General features: G+C 38.4%; 1 protein-coding gene across 1 annotated transcript in view; it reads left to right on the top strand.

Annotated features, from left to right (window-relative positions):
* Positions 1-21,191, top strand: part of ATAD2 (ATPase family AAA domain containing 2) — a 77,981-nt gene that overhangs the window by 19,629 nt on the left and 37,161 nt on the right. The window contains exons 3-8 of the mRNA XM_007456037.1: positions 2,037-2,086; positions 4,073-4,238; positions 4,872-4,974; positions 5,229-5,316; positions 6,034-6,219; positions 15,496-15,613. Of these exons, the coding sequence (XP_007456099.1) occupies positions 2,037-2,086; positions 4,073-4,238; positions 4,872-4,974; positions 5,229-5,316; positions 6,034-6,219; positions 15,496-15,613 (711 nt within the window). The remainder of the gene's footprint in view (positions 1-2,036; positions 2,087-4,072; positions 4,239-4,871; positions 4,975-5,228; positions 5,317-6,033; positions 6,220-15,495; positions 15,614-21,191) is intronic.

Here is a 21,191-nt window from a genome sequence, read left to right as displayed (position 1 = left end):
ATTCCTGCTTCACTGTTAGAGTTGTATAAGTAGTTATGACAGAAACTGACAAGCCAAAAATATTTATTATCTAGCTGTTTAAGAACAAGTATAGCAACCCCTGCAAGGGTAAAAAGTGCTTCCCTTCCCCTACAGGCAAAAAAAAGAAAAAAAAAGAAAACCCAGAAAAAAAGCACTGCTTTAGTCTTTGTATCCCTAGCACCTGATAGGGGGTCTGGTTTATAAAAGTGTAGACCTACATGGTATGGAGGGAGGGTCTCCTTTATGAGAAAAGTCTGTGAACAAACTAGACCTTGATCTGTAGATGGATTGCTGAAAGGTTTTTTATTTTGTTCTTGGTTCTTACCTGTGTTCCAAAAAAGATAAGGAATTAATGATGACTTACATTGTCAGGAGGACACATGAGTTAGCTCTTCTGGATAAGATGGTTTTGTTTTATTTTAAAGTGTTCCATTTGAAACTCCATGGGTTTAACCAGCACACTTGCAAATATTGCTTGATTCATAGGTTGATTAATAGATATAGCCTATCCAAGTATGGAAAATTGAGTCCCTAAAAATAGGTTAATGAGACATACTGCTTTGTGTTCAGTGGATTTGGGGGAAAAGATGAGAGAAGGATACTTTGTTTAAGCTTTGGAAGGTGTTCTTTGCAATTCAACAGATTCTGTATACCAGTTTGTAGGTGGGATATCTGATTCACAAATGTGACTCTACATGTGAATGATAATGCATGTCATGTAAAGATTGTAGCCAGCAAATGTTCGTAGAAGGAAATGAACATGTCACTAAGTTCTGTAACATGTTTATAGGTCCTCAAGGATGTGGGACCACTATATCTCTGTGGTATAAAACACACTGTCTTGTTTTTACTCAGTGCTTAATAGTTTAGTTATACCTAAATACTTAGGCTAAGGATTTCATTTCTTGTTTTAAGTAAGATACTTTGTTCTGATTAATTCTGTTTAGCTAAAAGTTAATGCATACAGTTGGCCCTCTGTATCCACTGGTTCTGCATGTGCAGATTCAACCAAGAGTGGATTGAAAATATCCCCTCCCCCCAAATTCCAGAAATCTCCAAGAAGCAAAACTTGAATTTACCACTCACCAACAACTGTTTACATAGTATTTACATTGTATTAGGTATCATAAGTAAACTAGAGGAGATTTAAAGTATACAAGAGGACAGGCTTCCCTGATGGCACAGTGGTTAAGAATCTGCCTGCCAACGCAGGGGACACGTGTTTGAGCCCTGGTCCGGGAAGATTCCCACATGCGGCAGAACACCTAAGCCCATGTGCCACAACTACTGAGCCCACGTGCCACAACTACTGAAGCCCGCGTGCCAAGAGCCCGTGTTCCACGACAAGAGAAGCCTGTGCACCTCAATGAAGAGTAGCCCCCACTTGCGGCAGCTAGAGAAAGCTCGCGCGCAGCAAGGAAGACACAACGCAGCCAAAAATAAATTTATTAAAAAAATAAAATACAAGAGGATGGGGCTTCCCTGGTGGCGCAGTGGTTGAGAGTCCGCCTGCCGATGCAGGGGACGCGGGTTCGTGCCCCAGTCCGAGAAGATCCCACATGCCGCGGTGCGGCTGGGCCCGTGAGCCATGGCTGCTGAGCCTGCGCATCCAGAGCCTGTGCTCCGCAATGGGAGAGGCCGCAACAGTGAGAGGCCCGCGTACCGCAAAAAAAAGGGGGGGGATGGGCAGAGCTTATATGCAAATACTATGCCGTTTTATATAAGAGACTTGAGCATCCTTGGATTTTGGTATCCATGTGGGGTCCTGGAACCAATCCCCTGCTGTTACTAAGACACAGCTGTATATCATTGAATTTCACAACAGGGTTCTCAGCCTTTGTTTAGCCATAACAATATATAAGCAAAGGTATTCTCACGCTATTTTTTCACTGGTTTTTAGGTAACTCTAAGTATTTACTCTACAAGCTGATTTAATTTTTGGTCCTAGTTTGTAGTATTATAAAATATAGGATTTAAAATTATTTTGAATTATTTGCTGTATTTTTTTCATATAGGCAGTTGGCCAGACAGCAGGCTGATAAAAAAAAAGAAGAGTGCAAAGAAGGTAAGTAATGTTAAAGGCATTTAAATTTTTTAAAGCATGTATTTAGTATTTTGTTTACAGGCATATTGTCTTACATACAATAAACTCCATATTTGAAGTGTACAGTTTGTTTGGTTTTGATATAAGTGCATGCTGTCAAACCATCACCACGATAAGGTAGTAAAGATAACCATCACCCTCCAGGATTTCCTCAGGCCCCTTTGTAATCGCTCCTGGCTCCTCTAGCTTCTCTCCATGACCCAAGATTCCTGAGCAGCCACCAATCTGCTTGCTGTCACTGTAGAGTGTGACAGCACTCTACAGAGTGCTGTAGAGTATGGTGAGTTTGTATTGTCTAGAGTTTTATATTAATAGAATTATACGGCATGCATTCTTCTTTGGCTTCTTTGACTCAGCATAATTACTTTCAGTATCATCCATGTTATTGCTTTTTATTGCTGAGTAGTATTCCATTATGTGGATATACCACAATTTTTTTTCCTTAGCTTTATTTTAATATAATTGGCATATAACATTGTCTTAACTTAAGGAGTACATTGCATTGTTGATTTGATACTTATATATATTGCAAAATGATTATTACCGTGGCTTTATCTAACACCTGCATCATGTCACATAATTCCCATTTCTTTTTTGTGCTGAGAACACTCAAGATCCACTCTCCCAGCAACTTTCAAGTATACAATATGGTAGCGGTCTCCATCCTGTTTGGCACCAGGGACCAATTTCATGGAAGACAATTTTTCCGTGGACCGGGGGGCAGGGGTGTTGGGGGGATGGTTTGGGGATGATTCAAGAGCATTACATTTATTGTGAACCTTATTTCTGTTATTATTACATTGTAATATATAATGAAATAATTATACAACTCACCATAATGCAGAATCAGTGGGAGCCCTGAGCTTGTTTTCACTTGCCACTCACTGATAGCGTTTTGGTATGAGTCGGCAAGCAATTGATTTATTATGGTCTCTGTGCAGTCAAATCTCTCTGCTAATGATAATATGTATTTGCACCCGCTCCCCAGCGCTAGCATCACGCCTCAGCTCCACCTCAGATCATTGGGCATTAGGTTCTCATAAGGAATGTGCAACCTAGATCCCTTGCATGTGCAGTTCACAGTAGGGTTTGAGCTCCTATGACAATCTAATGCCGCCAGTGATCTGACAGGAGGCGGAGCTCAGGCGGTAATGCAAGTGATGGGGAGCGACTGTAAATACAGATGAAGCTTCGCTTGATCACCTGCTGCTCACTTCCTGCTGTGTGGTCTGGTTCCTAACAGGCTTGTGGGTTGGGGACCCCTGCAATACAGTATTACTAACTATAGCCACTCTGCTGTACATTAGAGCCCCAGAACTTACTCATTTTATGGCTGAAAATTTGTACTCTTTGACTAACAATCTCCCCTTTTTCTCTCACTTCGCAGTCTTTTGTAACCATCATTCTAGTCTCTGTTTCTATGAGTTTGGTTTTTCTAGATTGAAAATGTAAGTGATATCATTCAGTATTTGTCTTTCTCTGACTTATTTCACTTAGTATAATGCCCTCAATGTCCATCCATATTACTGCAAAGAGCAGGATGTCCTTTCTCATGGCTAAATAATATTCTATTGTGTGTATATTCCACATCTTTATCCATTCACCTATTGATGGACACTTAGGTTGTTTCCCACAATTTCATCTTTTGATGGACATTTGGGTTGTTTCCATTTGGGGACTGTCACAAAACTGCTTTGAACATTGTGTACAAGTCTTTGTATTATATATATAGCTTTCATTTTTTCTTGAGAGTGGTATGGCTGGACCTATGGTAGGTGTATGTTGTAACTTTATTTTTGTTTTCTAGTATTTTTGAGAAGGGTAAGTTCAAGAAACTAAAATTTCGTTATATGAAAGTGTAGCTATTCAGTTGTTCATTTTAGAATTGTTTTATAAATGCTGTTATTTCAAATCTTTCTACTTGCTTTTATGTACACATGTATGAAGACAAAGTAATTACAGTTACTCGGTCATTGAGGACTAGAAACATAGTTCAAAAGACAGAACGCTTGCATGAAGAGAATGGTGATGTTGAAGTTCGCCGAAGTTGCAGGATTAGAAGTCGTTATGGTAGCATGAACCAGTCTGTACTATTTGACAAACTTATAACAAAGTAAGTAAAAATTTAGATCAAGATTATTTAGCAGGCAAAAACTTTTTGTTGGGGGCTAAGTTTTGACTAGCGGGAGTATTTAATGCATTCAGTTTATGTAAAGTATAAAGGAGAGTGATTATTAGAGGACTATGTAATAATTCTGTATGTGTATTTAAATTCTTAAAAAGAATATGAAATATTTTTACATTAGTAAATCAGTGCTTCTATTAAAGGTATTTAAAATCCCAGCACTCAGAGAGTACAATGGAAGAAAAATGAAGTTTTAAAAAATATACTGCTCTTTTATTTTTTAAATAAATTTCTTTATTTCTGGCTGCGTTGGGTCTCCGTTGCTGCATGCGAGCTTTCTTTAGTTGCGTCGAGCTAGGGCTACTCTTCGTTGTGGTGCACAGGCTTCTCATTGTGGTGGCTTCTCTTGTTGCGGAGTGTGGGCTCTATATATTGTAGGCTCAGTAGCTGTGGCGCATGGGCTTAGTCGCTCCGCGGCATGTGGGGTCTTCCCGGACTAGGGCTCGAACCTGTGTCCCCTGCATTGGCAGGCGGATTCTTAACCAGTGCGCCACCAGGGAAGTCCTAAAATATACTACTCTTTTACAGTTTTAGCTTATTTTTATATCATTTTTTTTAAAGCACTGCTGAAGCTGTACTTCAAAAAATGGATGATATGAAGAAGATGCGTAGACAGCGAATGAGAGAACTTGAAGACTTGGGAGTGTTTAATGAAACAGAAGAAGTAAATATATTCTTCCATTAAGGGGATGATTTAATAATCTTCAGTTTAACCTTTTTTCTCTAGAACCTATCCATTTTCTGGTTAAATTATTCATCATTTTGTTCAGCATTTGTTTGATCAGTCACTAGTTATTGCTGGAGTTTTAAGAGTTTATACCTGGAAATATCTTCATTTTCAGTAGGATTGGAAGGCCCTACTGGATTTTTTTAAATAAACATACTAAACGTTAATGGATTTTATTTACACATTTTTAGGGGAATCTTAATATGTACACAAGAGGAAAACAAAAAGATATTCAAAGAACTGATGAAGAAACAACTGACAATCAAGAAGGCAGTGTGGGTTAGTCTTTTCTCTTGTTCTATCTTCTGGGTTTTATTTAGCAGAATATGGCCTTTTTATTCAGAAGCTGTGACATTTATGGTAGTTTATGATAAATTAGGGTTATCATAGTTTCAAAGAAAAAGTGAAGGCAGGGGAGATAAAAGGGTAATATGTTTTGTTGGAAAAGTACTTAAACATGCTAAAACAAATGAAACTGGTTTGCTTGTATAATACATCTACAGACAGCACCTCTCTCTCTACCTGTTTGAGTTAAAAGTTAAAGTTGAGTTTTACTATTTTGTTTAGGACTTACTGCTGCAATTTCTTAGAACTTTTATTGAATGAAAATCAGTTTTCCGAAATGCATTTTAAATGTTTGGTGAGGGTGTTTTACATATCTTGAGTAGATTATTTGAGTTATTCTGCATGTAACTCAGTGGCAGCCAGAAGTCCACTATATCAATGAAATTAGCAGTAACGCTCTAAACTTTAGTTTGGTATGTACTGGTAGTAGCCTTTAAACTACTTTTTTCCTTCCCCTAGTTGTTTTTAATTCTATAGTTTTTTACTTCATTTTTTAAAAATCTTCATTTGATGTTGCAGAATTACAGATTCTTTCTATGAACAACCTAGAAGTAAATAAATTTTAAAAGGAGAGTCTTTTTCTATTCCCCTATTTTAAAAATTGTTAGCATTTGGGTGAGAAGCCTGAAAGTAAATGTTTCTTAATTGTAGAGTCATCCGAAGAGGGTGAAGACCAGGAAGATGAAGATGATGGTGAAGATGAAGATGATGATGAAGAAGATGACGATGATGAAGATGATGACGATGAAGATGAAGAGGATGGAGAAGAAGATAATCAGAAACGATATTATCTTAGACAGAGAAAAGCTACTGTTTACTATCAGGCTCCACTGGAAAGTAAGTGCTATCTTTTTTTTTTTTTTCCAGGAGAAGATGTAATCAGGTTTCCTTTATCTTCACTGCCTTTCTTCTGTTATTATTTTTCATGTTTTCATTTTGCAGAATACTCATGGCTCTTGTCTTTCATAACTTACCCAAGATGTGCAAGAAGTTATTTCTTCTAAAGAAAGTTAAATGTTAGCCTTGATGAAAGTAAATAATTGGGTTATTTTGAAATTTCATGTCTGTCTTTAATTATTTTACTTTTCACAGCTTTGTACTTTATTTTTTTTTAACATCTTTATTGGAGTATAATTGCTTTACAATGGTGTGTTAGTTTCCGCTTTACAACAAAATGAATCAGTTATATATATATATATACATATGTTCCCATATCTCTTCCCTCTTACGTCTCCCTCCCTCCCACCCTCCCTATCCCACCCCTCCAGGTGGTCACAAAGCACCGAGCTGATCTCCCTGTGCTATGCAGCTGCTTCCCACTAGCTATCTACCTTACTTTTGGTAGTGTATATATGTCCGTGCCTCTCTCTCGCTTTGTCACGGCTTACCCTTCCCCCTCCCCATATCCTCAAATCCATTCTCTCATAGGTCTAGGTCTTTATTCCTGTCTTACTCCTAGGCTCTTCATGACATTTTTTTTTTTCTTAAATTCCATATATATGTGTTAGCATACGGTATTTGTCTCTCTTTCTAACTTACTTCACTCTGAATGACAGACTCTAGGCCTATCCACCTCATTACAGATAGTTCAATTTCGTTTTTTTTTATGGCTGAGTAATATTCCATTGTATATATGTGCCACATCTTCTTTATCCATTCATCCGATGATGGACACTTAGGTTGTTTCCATCTCCAGGCTATTGTAAATAGAGCTGCAATGAACATTTTGGTACATGACTCTTTGAATTATGGTTTTCTCAGGGTATATGCCCAGTAGTGGGATTGCTGGGTCATATGGTAGTTCTATTTATACTTTTTTAAGGAACCTCCATACTGTTCTCCACAGTGGCTGTATCAATTTACATTCCCACCAACAGTGCAAGAGGGTTCCCTTTTCTCCACACTCTCTCCAGCATTTATTGTTTCTAGATTTTTTGATCATGGCCATTCTGACTGGTGTGAGATGATATCTTATTGTAGTTTTGATTTGCATTTCTCTAATGATTAGTGATGTTGAGCATTTTTCATGTGTTTGTTGGCAGTCCGTATATCTTCTTTAGAGAAATGTCTATTTGGGTCTTCTGCCCATTTTTGGACTGGGTTGTTTGTTTTTTTGTTATTAAGCTGCATGAGCTGCTTATAAATTTTGGAGATTAATCCTTTGTCAGTTGCTTCATTTGCAAATATTCTCTCCCATTCTGACAGTTGTCTTTTTGTCTGTTTATGGTTTCCTTTGCTGTGCAAAAGCTTTGAAGTTTCATTAGGTCCCATTTGTTTATTTTTGTTTTTATTTCCATTTCTCTAGGAGGTGGGTCAAAAAGGATCTTGCTGTGATTTATGTCATAGAGTGTTCTGCCTATGTTTTCCTCTAAGAGTTTGATAGTTTCTGGCCTTACATTTAGGTCTTTAATCCATTTTGAGCTTATTTTTGTGTATGGTGTTAGGGAGTGATCTAATCTCATACTTTTACATGTACCTGTCCAGTTTTCCCAGCACCACTTATTGAAGAGGCTGTCCTTTCTCCACTGTACATTCCTGCCTCCTTTATCAAAGATAAGGTGACCATATGTGCATGGGTTTATCTCTGGGCTTTCTATCCTGTTCCATTGATCTATCTTTCTGTTTTTGTGCCAGTACCATACTGTCTTGATTACTGTAGCTTTGTAGTATAGTCTGAAGTCAGGGAGCCTGATTCCTCCAGCTCCATTTTTTGTTCTCAAGATTGCTTTGGCTATTCGGGGTCTTTTGTGTTTCCATACAAATTGTGAAATTTTTTGTTCTAGTTCTGTGAAAAATGCCAGTGGTAGTTTGATAGGGATTGCATTGAATCTATAGATTGCTTTGGGTAGTAGAGTCATTTTCACAATGTTGATTCTTCCAATCCAAGAACATGGTATATCTCTCCATCTGTTTGTATCATCTTTAATTTCTTTCATCAGTGTCTTATAATTTTCTGCATACAGGTCTTTTGTCTCCTTAGGTAGGTTTATTCCTAGATATTTTATTCTTTTTGTTGCAATGGTAAATGGGAGTGTTTTCTTGATTTCACTTTCAGATTTCTCATCATTAGTGTATAGGAATGCCAGAGATTTCTGTGCATTAATTTTGTATCCTGCTACTTACCAAATTCATTCATTAGCTCTAGCAGTTTTCTGGTAGCATCTTTAGGATTCTCTATGTATCGTATCATGTCATCTGCAAACAGTGACAGCTTTACTTCTTATTTTCCCATTTGGATTCTTTTACTTTCCTTTTCTTCTCTGATTGCTGTGGCTAAAACTTCCAAAACTATGTTGAATAAGAGTGGTGAGAGTGGGCAACCTTGTCTTGTTCCTGACCTTAGTGGAAATGCTTTCAGTTTTTCGCCATTGAGGATGATGTTGGCTGTGGGCTTGTCATATACGGCCTTTATTATATTGAGGAAAGTTCCCTCTACACCTACTTTCTGCAGGGTTTTTATCATAAATGGGTGTTGAATTTTGTCAAAAGCTTTCTCTGCATCTATTGAGATGATCATATGGTTTTTCTCCTTCAATTTGTTAATATGGTTAATCACATTGATAGATTTGCGTATATTGAAGAATCCTTGCATTCCTGGAATAAACCCCACTTGATCATGGTGTATGATCCTTTTAATGTGCTGTTGGATTCTGTTTGCTAGTATTTTGTTGAGGATTTTTGCATCTATGTTCATCAGTGATATTGGCCTGTAGTTTTCTTTCTTTGTGACATCCTTGTCTGGTTTTGGTATCAAGGTGATGGTGGCCTCGTAGAATGAGTTTGGGAGTGTTCCTCCCTCTGCTATATTTTGGAAGAGTTTGAGAAGGATAGGTGTTAGCTCTTCTCTAAATGTTTGATAGAATTCGCCTGTGAAGCCATCTGGTCCTGGGCTTTTGTTTGTTGGAAGATTTTTAATCACAGTTTCAATTTCAGTGTTTGTGATTGGTCTGTTCATATTTTCTATTTCTTCCTGATTCAGTCTTGGCAGTTTGTGCATTTCTAAGAATTTGTCCATTTCTTCCAGATTGTCCATTTTATTGGCATAGAGTTGCTTGTAGTAATCCCTCATGATTTTTTTTATTTCTGCAGTGTCAGTTGTTACTTCTCCTTTTTCATTTCTGATTCTATTGATTTGAGTCTTCTCCCTTTTTTTCTTGATGAGTCTGGCTAATGGTTTATCTGTAGTATAGTCTGAAGTCAGGCAGCCTGATTCCTCCAGCTCCATTTTTTGTTCTCAAGATTGCTTTGGCTATTCGGGGTCTTTTGTGTTTCCATACAAATTGTGAAATTTTTTGTTCTAGTTCTGTGAAAAATGCCAGTGGTAGTTTGATAGGGATTGCATTGAATCTATAGATTGCTTTGGGGAGTAGAGTCATTTTCACAATGTTGATTCTTCCAATCCAAGAACATGGTATATCTCTCCATCTGTTTGTATCATCTTTAATTTCTTTCATCAGTGTCTTATAATTTTCTGCATACAGGTCTTTTGTCTCCTTAGGTAGGTTTATTCCTAGATATTTTATTCTTTTTGTTGCAATGGTAAATGGGAGTGTTTTCTTGATTTCACTTTCAGATTTTTCATCGTTAGTATATAGGAATGCCAGAGATTTCTGTGCATTAATTTTGTATCCTGCTACTTTACCAAATTCATTGATTAGCTCTAGTAGTTTTCTGGTAGCATCTTTAGGATTCTCTATGTATAGTATCATGTCATCTGCAAACAGTGACAGCTTTACTTCTTCTTTTCCGATTTGGATTCCTTTTATTTCCTTTTCTTCTCTGATTGCTGTGGCTAAAACTTCCAAAACTATGTTGAATAAGAGTGGTGAGAGTGGGCAACCTTGTCTTGTTCCTGACCTTAGTGGAAATGCTTTCAGTTTTTCGCCATTGAGGATGATGTTGGCTGTGGGCTTGTCATATACGGCCTTTATTATATTGAGGAAAGTTCCCTCTACACCTACTTTCTGCAGGGTTTTTATCATAAATGGGTGTTGAATTTTGTCAAAAGCTTTCTCTGCATCTATTGAGATGATCATATGGTTTTTCTCCTTCAATTTGTTAATATGGTTAATCACATTGATAGATTTGCGTATATTGAAGAATCCTTGCATTCCTGGAATAAACCCCACTTGATCATGGTGTATGATCCTTTTAATGTGCTGTTGGATTCTGTTTGCTAGTATTTTGTTGAGGATTTTTGCATCTATGTTCATCAGTGATATTGGCCTGTAGTTTTCTTTCTTTTTGACATCCTTGTCTGGTTTTGGTATCAGGGTGATGGTGGCCTCGTAGAATGAGTTTGGGAGTGTTCCTCCCTCTGCTATATTTTGGAAGAGTTTGAGAAGGATAGGTGTTAGCTCTTCTCTAAATGTTTGATAGAATTCGCCTGTGAAGCCACCTGGTCCTGGGCTTTTGTTTGTTGGAAGATTTTTAATCACAGTTTCAATTTCAGTGCTTTTGATTGGTCTGTTCATATTTTCTATTTCTTCCTGGTTCAGTCGTGGCACGTTGTGCATTTCTAAGAATTTGTCCATTTCTTCCAGGTTGTCCATTTTATCGGCATAGAGTTGCTTGTAGTAATCTCCCATGATCCTTCGTATTTCTGCAGTGTCAGTTGTTACTTCTCCTGTTTCATTTCTAATTCTATTGATTTGAGTCTTCTCCCTTTTTTTCTTGATGAGTCTGGCTGACGGTTTATCAATTTTGTTTATCTTCTCAAAGAACCAGCTTTTAGTTTTATTGATCTTTGCTATTGTTTCCTTCATTTCTGTTTCATTTATTTCTGATCTGATTTTTATGATTTCTTTTCTTCTGCTAACTTTGGGGTTTTTTGGTTCTTCTTCCTCTAATTGCTTTAGGTGCAAGGTTAGGTTGTTTATTCGAGATGTTTCCTGTTTCTTAAAGTAGGCTTGTATTGCTATAAACTTCCCTCTTAGAACTGCTTTTGCTGTATACCATAGGTTTTGGGTCGTCGTGTCTCCATTGTCATTTGTTTCTAGGTATTTTTTAATTTCCTCTTTGATTTCTTCACTGATCACTTTGTTATTAAGTAGTGTGTTGTTTATCCTCCATGTGTTTGTATTTTTTACAGATCTTTTCCTGTAATTGATATCTAGTCTCATAGCATTGTGGTCGGAAAAGATACTTGATACAACTTCGATTTTCTTAAATTTACCAAGGCTTGATTTGTGACCCAAGCTATGATCTATCCTGGAGAATGTTCCATGAGCACTAGAGAAAAATGTGTGTTCTGTTTTTTTGGATGGGATGTCCTATAAATATCAATTAAGTCCATCTTGTTTAATGTATCATTTAAAGCTTGTGTTTCCTTATTTATTTTCATTTTGGATGATCTGTCCATTGGTGAAAGTGGGGTGTTAAAGTCCCCTACTATGAATGTGTTACTGTTGATATCCCCTTTTATGGCTGTTAGTATCTGGCTTAGGTATTGAGGTGCTCCTATGTTGGGTGCATAAATATTTACAATTGTTATATCTTCTTTTTGGATCGATCCCTTGATCATTATGTAGTGCCCTTCTTTGTCTCTTCTAATAGTCTTTATTTTAAAGTCTATTTTGTCTGATATGAGAATTGCTACTCCAGCTTTCTTTTGGTTCCCATTTGCATGAAATATCTTTTTCCATCCCCTTACTTTCAGTCTGTATGTGTCTCTAGGTCTGAAGTGGGTCTCTTGTAGACAGCAAATATATGGGTCTTGTTTTTGTATCCATTCAGCCAACCTGTGTCTTTTGGTGGGAGCATTTAGTCCATTTACATTTAAGGTAATTATTGATATGTATGTTCCTATTCCCATTTTCTTAATTGTTTTGGGTTCGTTATTGTAGGTCTTTTCCTTTTCTTGTGCTTCTTGCCTGGAGAAGTTCCTTTAGCAGTTATTGTAGAGCTGGTTTGGTGGTGCTGAACTCTCTCAGCTTTTGCTTGTCTGTAAAGGTTTTAATTTCTCCGTCAAATCTGAATGAGATCCTTGCTGGGTAGAGTAATCTTGGTTGCAGGTTTTTCTCCTTCATCACTTTAAATATGTCCTGCCACTCCCTTCTGGCTTGCAGAGTTTCTGCTGAAAGATCAGCTGTTAACCTTATGGGGATTCCCTTGTGTGTTATTTGTTGTTTTTCCCTTGCTGCTTTTAATATGTTTTCTTTGTATTTAATTTTTGACAGTTTGATTAATATGTGTCTTGGCGTATTTCTCCTTGGATTTATCCTGTATGGGACTCTCTGTGCTTCATGGACTTGATTGACTATTTCCTTTCCCATATTAGGGAAGTTTTCAACTATAATCTCTTCAAATATTTTCTCAGTCCCTTTCTTCTTCTCTTCTTCTTCTGGAACCCCTATAATTCGAATGTTGGTGCATTTAATGTTGTCCCAGAGGTCTCTGAGACTGTCGTCAGTTCGTTTCATTCTTGTTTCTTTATTCTGCTCTGCAGTAGTTATTTCCACTATTTTATCTTCCCGGTTACTTATCCGTTCTTCTGCCTCAGTTATTCTGCTATTGATCCCATCTAGAGTCTTTCTCATTTCATTTATTGTGTTGTTCATGTTTATGTGTTGTGTTGTTCATCATTGTTTGTTTCCTCTTTAGTTCTTCTAGGTCCTTGTTAAATGTTTCTTGCATTTCCAGGATTTTGGATCATCTTTACTATCATTACTCTGAATTCTTTTTCAGGTAGACTGCCTATTTCCTCTTCATTTGTTAGGTCTGGTGGGTTTTTATCTTGCTCCTTCATCTGCTGTGTGTTTTTCTGTCTTCTCATTTTGCTTATCTTACTGTGCTTGGGGTCTCCTTTTTGCAGGCTGCAGGTTCATAGTTCCCGTTGTTTTTGGTGTCTGTCCCCAGTGGCTAAGGTTGGTTCAGTGGGTTGTGTAGGCTTCCTGGTGGAGGGGACTAGTGCCTGTGTTCTTGTGGATGAGGCTGGATCTTGTCTTTCTGGTGGGCAGGTCCACGTCTGGTGGTGTGTTTTGGGGTGTCTGTGGACTTATTATTTTAGGCAGCCTCTCTGCTAATGGGTTTGGTTGTGTTCCTGTCTTGCTAGTTGTTTGGCATAGGATGTTCAGCACTGTCGCTTGCTGGTCGTTGAGTGAAGCTGGGTGATAGTGTTGAGATGGAGATCTCTGGGAGATTTTCGCCGTTTGATATTATGTGGAGCTGGGAGGTCTCTTGTGGACCAATGTCCTGAAGTTGGCTCTCCCACCTCAGAGGCACAGCACTGACTCCTGGTTGCAGCACCAAGAGCCTTTCATCCACACGACTCAAAATAAAAGGGAGAAAAAGTAGAAAGAAAGAATTAGTAGAATTAGAAAGAAAGAAGAAAGAAAGAAAGGAGGGAGGGAAGGAGGGAGGAAGGAAGGAAGGAAAAAAAGAAAGAAGATAAAGTAAAATGAAGTAAAATATAATAAAGTTATTAAAATAAAAAAATAATTATTAAGAGAAAAAAAAAGGACGGATAGAGCCCTAGGACAAATGGTGGAAGCAAAGCTATACAGACAAAATCTCACACAGAAACATACACATACACACAAAAAGAGGAAAAGGGGAAAAAATCATAAATCTTGCTCTCAAAGTCCACCTCCTTAATTCGGGATGATTCGTTGTCTATTCATGTATTCCACAGATGCAGGGTGCATCAAGTTGATTGTGGAGCTTTAATCCACTGCTTCTGAGGCTGCTGGGAGAGATTTCCCTTTCTCTTCTTTGTTCTCACATCTCCCAAGGGCTCAGCTTTGGATTTGGCCCTGCCTCTGTGTGTAGGTCTCCGGAGGGCGTCTGTTCTTCGCTCAGACAGGATGGGGTCAGAGGAGCCGCTGATTCGGGGGCTCCAGCTCACCCAGGCCGGGGTGGGGAGGGGCACGGAGTGCAGGGCGAGCCTGCGGCGGCAGAGGCCAGCGTGACATTGCACCAGCCTGAGGCGCGCCGTGCGTTCTCCCTGGGGAGTTGTCCCTGGCAACCTGGAAGTGGAGGGCTGCACAGGCTCTCCGGAAGTGGCGTATGGATAGTGACCTGTACCCACACGAAGGCTTGTTGGTGGCGGCAGCAGCGGCCTTAGCGTCTCATGCCCTTTTAGCCACGGCTCACGCCCGTCTCTGGAGCTCCTTTAAGTAGCGTTTTTATCCCGTCTTCTCACGCACCAGGAAACAGAGGGAAGCAAAAGTCCCTTGCCTTTTCGGCAGGTCCAGACTTTTCCCCGGACTCCCTCCTGCCCATCCGTGGTGAACTAACCCCCTGCAGGCTGTGTTCATGCCGCGAACCCCAGTCCTCTCCCCGCCGGAGCCTCAGCTCCCAGCCCCGCCCGCCCCGGCGGGGGAGCAGACAAGTTTCTCGGGCTGGTGAGTGCCGGTCGGCACTGATCCTCTGTGCGGGAATCTCTGTGCGAGCCCCCCGCCCCCCGCACCCCTGTTACTGTGCTCTCCACCGTGGCTCCGAAGCTTTCCCCCTCCGCCACCTGCAGTCTCCGCCCGCGAAAGGGCTTCCTAGTGTGTGGAAACGTTTCCTCTTTCACAGCTCCCTCCCACTGGTGCAAGTCCCTTCCCTATTCTTTTGTCTCTGTTTATTCTTTTTTCTTTTGCCCTACCCAGTTACGTGGGGGGTTTCTTGCCTTTTGGGAGGTCTGAGGTCTTCTGCCAGCGTTCAGTAGGTGTTCTGTAGGAGTTGTTACACGTGTAGATGTATTTCTGGTGTATCTGTGGGGAGAAAGGTGATCTCCGCGTCTTACTCTTCCGCCATCTTCCCGGAAGCCCTGTACTTAATTTTATAAGTTAGTGTAAATAGGATCGATTTTGATTTATGTTAAAGTTGTACCTCAATACATCTGAGCATACATATGCAAAGCTGATAATCAGCTATTATGCATCAGTATAATCATAATGGTTGTTTATGGCCAGTGTGTGTTTTGGTTAGTTGTTGTCTATGCTACACATATATGTTCAACAGCAACGTTGCAGGCGTAAACGATTTAAAACATGTACAGTAAAATATTCTACAGTAGATATGTACTAGTATTTTCATGGAAAGTAGCATCATTGTAAGTATTTAGGTGAAGAGCAAAATTGTCTTTATACATATTTATATGTCACATACATATAATTTTTTTTTTAGAACCTCGTCATCAGAGAAAGCCCAACATATTTTACAGTGGCCCAGCTTCTCCCACAAGACCAAGATATCGATTATCTTCTGCGGGACCAGGAAGTCCTTATTGTAAACGAATGAACAGGTTTGGTTCTGAAATAGTGACTGATTTATGACAAAATAGTTGTCTCTATGTTAAGGTAGGATTCTGGAGTCTTAGGATTAGGTGTATCAGGATAGAATTCTAAAATTGTATATTTGGGAGAGTTAGCTCTATGCCTTTAGTGTTCTAATCCCCACTACCACTGACTAGGTTTTGATTTTGCTTCCACTGATAGGAATTGTTAACAACTACCATGGTAAGGTAGTTTATTCCATTGTTCCACACTAATAATAGAGAGCTACCTTTGCTTCAGTGTTTACTGTATTCCTGGCTTGGTGTTAAGCATTTTACATAGATTGTTTCATTTAATTTTCACATTAAGTTAGAGTATAGGTTTAGTCTTCTCGTCACATACTGTCCTAGATATATTTTCTTACCATGACAAATTCTAAGTTACATAGCTTCTAGACTTATGACTATGACCATCCATTTTTGGATATATTTTTCAAATTGGCTCTTCTTACATACTGGGAAACATTAATTTTCTTTGACTATTCAAATTATTTGTGGGTTTCTTTTCCTTCCACATCCTAACACTTGTTGCCTGTCTGTCGTACTTAAGTCTAAAGAGGTAATTCTTGTTATTTCTTCATTCTCCTGAGTAATAACAGGTTTTCTGATGCATTAGAATTTTCTGGGTAATAGTAGCATTATAGTAGTTCATGAATGAGAAAGCTTATAGGGTGAAGCCTAAAAAGGCAGAAAAAAATGGCACTCATGTGGGGAATGGTGCTTTTTTCCTAATATTATTAATGTGCTCAGAAGTAAGACTGAAGTCTTATGAGACTTCAACTATTCAAACAGTTTTTAGAAGCCTTCTCATAGAAGCAGACTATATCTGATCATGTTTTGGCTGTGGAAGGCAACACCTCTATAGGTACTGACAAATTTCTCTCTTCTAGGACAAATATGAACCCAGGGTCTTTTAATTTGATGTTCAGAGTCTCAAAATCACAAGTGTACAGTCTAGATTTCTTGTTTCATTATCCCTTTTCACACAACCAGAGCCCAGAAGCATAGAGAATCAGAAAGACAACCTGTCAGGGCTGCAAGATAAACTGCACTTGAAAAGAGGCCAGTCACAACTACTGAAGCCTGCATGCCTAGAGCCCATGCTTCACAACAGGAGAAGCCACCTCAGTGAGAAAGAAGCCTGCACACTGCAACGAAGAGTAGCCCCCGCTCGCCGCAACTAGAGAAAGCCTGCACGTAGCAACGAAGACCCAACGCAGCCAAAAATAATAAATAAATTTTTTAAAAAATAAAATAAAATAGGTAACCAACAAGGACCTGTATAGCACAGGGAACTATACTCAATATCTTGTAATAACCTATAAGGGAAAAGAATCTGAAAAAGAACATATATATGTATGTATAACTGAATCACTGTGCTGTACACCTGAAACTAACACAACATTGTAAATCAACTATACTCCAATTAAAAAAAAAGTTAAACACACACACACAAAAAGAAAAGAGGCCAGGGACTTTTGTGATGGTCCAGTGGGTAAGACTGAGCGCTCCCAGTTCCGGGGGCCCGGGTTCGATAGCCGGTCGGGGAACTAGATCCCACATGCGTGCTGCAACTAAGAAGTCCACATGCCACAACAAAGATCCTGCGTGCCACAACTAAGACCCAGTGCAGCCAAAATAAGTTAATAAATATTAAAAAAAAAAGGAGGCCATGCTCTCAGTACTTTTCATAGGCCCCATAGGATATTGTTAAAGACCAATATTTTGATAGTGTAATTTAATGATCTTCAGAAAAGGAGAGTGAGGTGTAGTGCTCCCTGGAGTCCCCATCAAGCGTAGGGCCCAGGGCAGCTGTCTTGGTTGACTGACTCACAAAACAGACCTGTTTGATCCCACAGAAGTGAGAGGCTGGCAGTTACTTTGAAATTTAATTTCTTTTCCCATAAAGAAATTTCCCACATAAATTTAATGTGTTTATATTTCTGGAATTAACATGCTTGTTGATTGACTTACCTCTGTAATCACCACCTACGATATATCTTGCAGTAGGGAGGAATTTTTTTTGCCACTTTGGTGCTTGAGTTCCCATATTTGGTTCACAGGGTATGCTCTTTCTCTGTGGAGAGTGTCTCATGTCATTGCATAGCTCCTTGGGTACAGGATTTTTCCCCCTCCTATTATTTAACAAATGTTTGAGTACTACTATGTGCCAAGCACTATGGATATAAAAATGACTTAAGTCAGAATTCCTGCCCTTGGATCTCGGACTAGTGGAGGATTCTGACTCATTTAAACTATGAACCAAGAGGTTTAATCTGTACCCTGAGTCACATTATTTGACTTAATTACCTTGGTGTTGGTTTTGATAATTCCCTTTAGACTTTTTCTTTTTGATAACAACTTTATTGTGATATAATTCACATGCCATATAGTTTGCCCATTTAAAGTATACAATTCAATGGTTTTTATTCAGTGAGTTGTGCAACTATCACCACAATTTTGTTTTATTTTTTTAATATTAATTTTATTTATTTATTTATTTTGGCTGCACCAGGTCTTAGTTGTGGCACGCGGGATCTTTGTTGCAGCATGTGGAATCTTTTAGTTGCAGCATGTGGACTTCTTAGTTGTGGCATGTGAACTCTTAGTTGCGGCATGCATGCGGGATTTAGTTCCCCTACCAGGGATCAAACCTGGGCCCCTTGCATTGGGAGAGTGGAATCTTACGCACTGGACCACCAGGGAAATCCCAACCACCACAATTTTAGAACATTTTTCTTGCCTCAAAAAGTAACCCCGGGGAGTTCCCTGGTGGTCCAGTGGTTAAGACTCAGCTCTCCCAATGTAGGGGGCACAGGTTCCATCACTGACCAGGGAACTGAGATCCCGTACATGCATGGTGTGACCAAAAAAAAAAAAAAAAAAGAAATGTAACCCTGTACTCTTTAGTTATCACTCGCCAATGCTTCCAGCCCTAACCTACCACTGTTCTACTTTCTGTCCGTATAGATTCTGGGTATTTCATATAAGTGGAATTCTTTGTGACTGGCTTCTTTTGCTTGGTATAACATTTTCAAGGTTCATCCACATTGTAGGATATATTAGTACCTCATTCCTTTTTATTGCCAAATAAGATTCCATTGTATAAATATACTATACTTTGTTTATCCCTTTATTAGTTGATGGACATTTGGGTTGATTCTACTTTTTGGCTATTATGAGTAATGCTGTTATGAACATTCATGTACAACTTTTTGTGTGAACAAATGTTTTCATTTCTCTTGGGTATATACCTAAAAGTGGAATTGCTAGATCAAATGCTAACTATATTTAACGTTTTGAGGAATTGCCAGACTGTTTTTCCAAAATGACTGCGGCACTTTACATTTCCACAAGCAGTGTACTAGAGTTCCAATTTCTCTACACCTTTACTAACACTTGTTATTAACTGATCTTTTGAATGTAGCCCTTTAAACCCTTTTTTTTTTTTTTTCAATTTCTTCACCATGGTGGAGTTAACATCTCATTCCTTCTAACAACTTTAATGGTAGTCATTTGGCTTATTAGTCTTTTTACTTTTTCTTGAAGAGACCAGCTTCTGTTTATCATTTATATCCTACTTAGGCAGGGAAAGAAAGCACACATCCAAAGAGTTGTTTGAACATTGCTCTTAGTGAAACCTGCAGCCACAATGTAGGATTTTTGAAGGGTCTTTGGCGTACTTACATAGCAGAACTTCAGAAATGCTGCCTTTAAGTAGGATTTTCTTTCTTCCTTGTGATTGCTAACCTCTAGTCATCTAAGGTTTACTCTTTAGCTTCAGTTTGGAGTTAATGGAACAAGCCTAGCCCCTTTAAACAAAAAGGAAACATAAATAGCACAGTCACTTCACCGGTATTACAAAGTACACGTTACTGGTTGTCAAGGAACTAGAACTGGCAACTCTAGACACTCTGGTTAGGTTCAAAGTGCTGGTCCAGTGCTGTCTGTGCCAGATTTTTCGAAAGTTATTAGTAAAATGGAAAAAGGAAAAAGTGAATGTGGGTATATGTATTTAGAATTTTTAAAAGAAACTGAAATAATGGCCTTTCTACAGTGTAATTTTGAAGAACTAGGACTGCCTAGGTTGTGAGTTCAGCTCTACCACTTATTAATGACCTTTTCCAAGTTATTTATCCTCTCCATGCTTTAGTTTTTTGATCTGTAGAATGGAGACAGTAGCACCTATCTCATGGTATTGTGCAAATTAGGTGAGTTAATACCTATAAAATGTTTAAAATAGTATCTGGCACATGTTAAGTTCTATATGCGTTTGTAACTGTAATGTTCAAAAATAATCCCTACTTTGCACATCAGACGTTGGAAACTTTCTCAGTCCACAAGGTTTTGTTGTTTGCTTATAACTTTATTGGTTTATGAAATAAACAACTGGAGATCATCAATGTGGTAGTGTACAGAAGGTGGATTTTTTTTTAAATAGACAAAGGTTTTGAATTATACCATCATTGACTAATTCTGATATTTTAAGCAAGTTCTTTAAACTATGAGCCACGTTGGCCCCGACTGTATAATGAGCCTACTAATATGTACTTGTCCAGTTTTAATTAAGTTTGATAATATGTCAACCACCTGGTACAAGAAACATTTAGTAAATGTTAGTCCTTTTTATTAATTGTTAGTCTTAATTATGTGAATACCTACTGAATTCACACACAATTATGTATATTACATAATTATAAGTAAGATTCTATTTATAATATTAATGATAGTATTAAATAAATTAGTCTTGCATATAAAACTGCAGACTTGTACTCGGTGGTTTTACAGGCAGATCACGAATACGGTCTTTGGATGCGTTTGAGTGGGTAGATGGTGAAGGATTATTTGCTCACTTATATCTGTTTCCACAACCCCTTATCAAAACCTTGGGGCTGCTTTATATTTCAGAATTCAGATTTGGAGGAGGGATTTACAAAGAAAACATACAACATATATAATGTGCAATATTAACATTTGTAGGTGTGTCTGGGCCAGCACTGTAGTCAGATATATTAATTTTATAGCAAAATGTATGAATAACCATAGTAAGCAGGACAAATAGAGATTTTGAATTGCCTTTATGACATTTCAGGTCATGTTTTGCTGCTAAGTGAATAATGGAAAAAGTTGTTTTCAGAGGGTTTTTTTAGATACAAGATTCTGGACCTCAATTTTGCAGATAATAGATTGTGAACCTTTTATATTTTTGCACATACCTACTTAACCATGATTGTACTCTGACTCAGGAAATGCTCTAGACCCTGAGCCAATAGAATGATTAAAGGTTTTCCCAGCCAGATTCTGTTTTTATTCTGTGGGTCTTTTCAACTGTCCAAAGGCAGAAGCGATTTTAAAACTTTTTGAGTATTTGCAGCACTCAGCATTGTATTTTTGTTTTGAATTTTATTTTTTTATACAGCAGGTTCTTATTAGTTTCTATTTTATACATATTAGTGTATATATGTCAATCCCAATCTCCCAATTCATCCCACCACCACCACCCCACCCGCTATTTTCCCCCCTTGGTGTCCATAAGTTTGTTCCCTAC

Source organism: Lipotes vexillifer, unplaced genomic scaffold (genome assembly GCF_000442215.2).
Source record: "Lipotes vexillifer unplaced genomic scaffold, Lipotes_vexillifer_v1.1 scaffold84, whole genome shotgun sequence".
Lineage (NCBI taxonomy): Eukaryota > Metazoa > Chordata > Mammalia > Artiodactyla > Lipotidae > Lipotes > Lipotes vexillifer.
The sequence above is the reverse complement of the archived record's forward strand: the minus strand, read 5'-3'. Positions and strand labels throughout refer to the sequence as shown.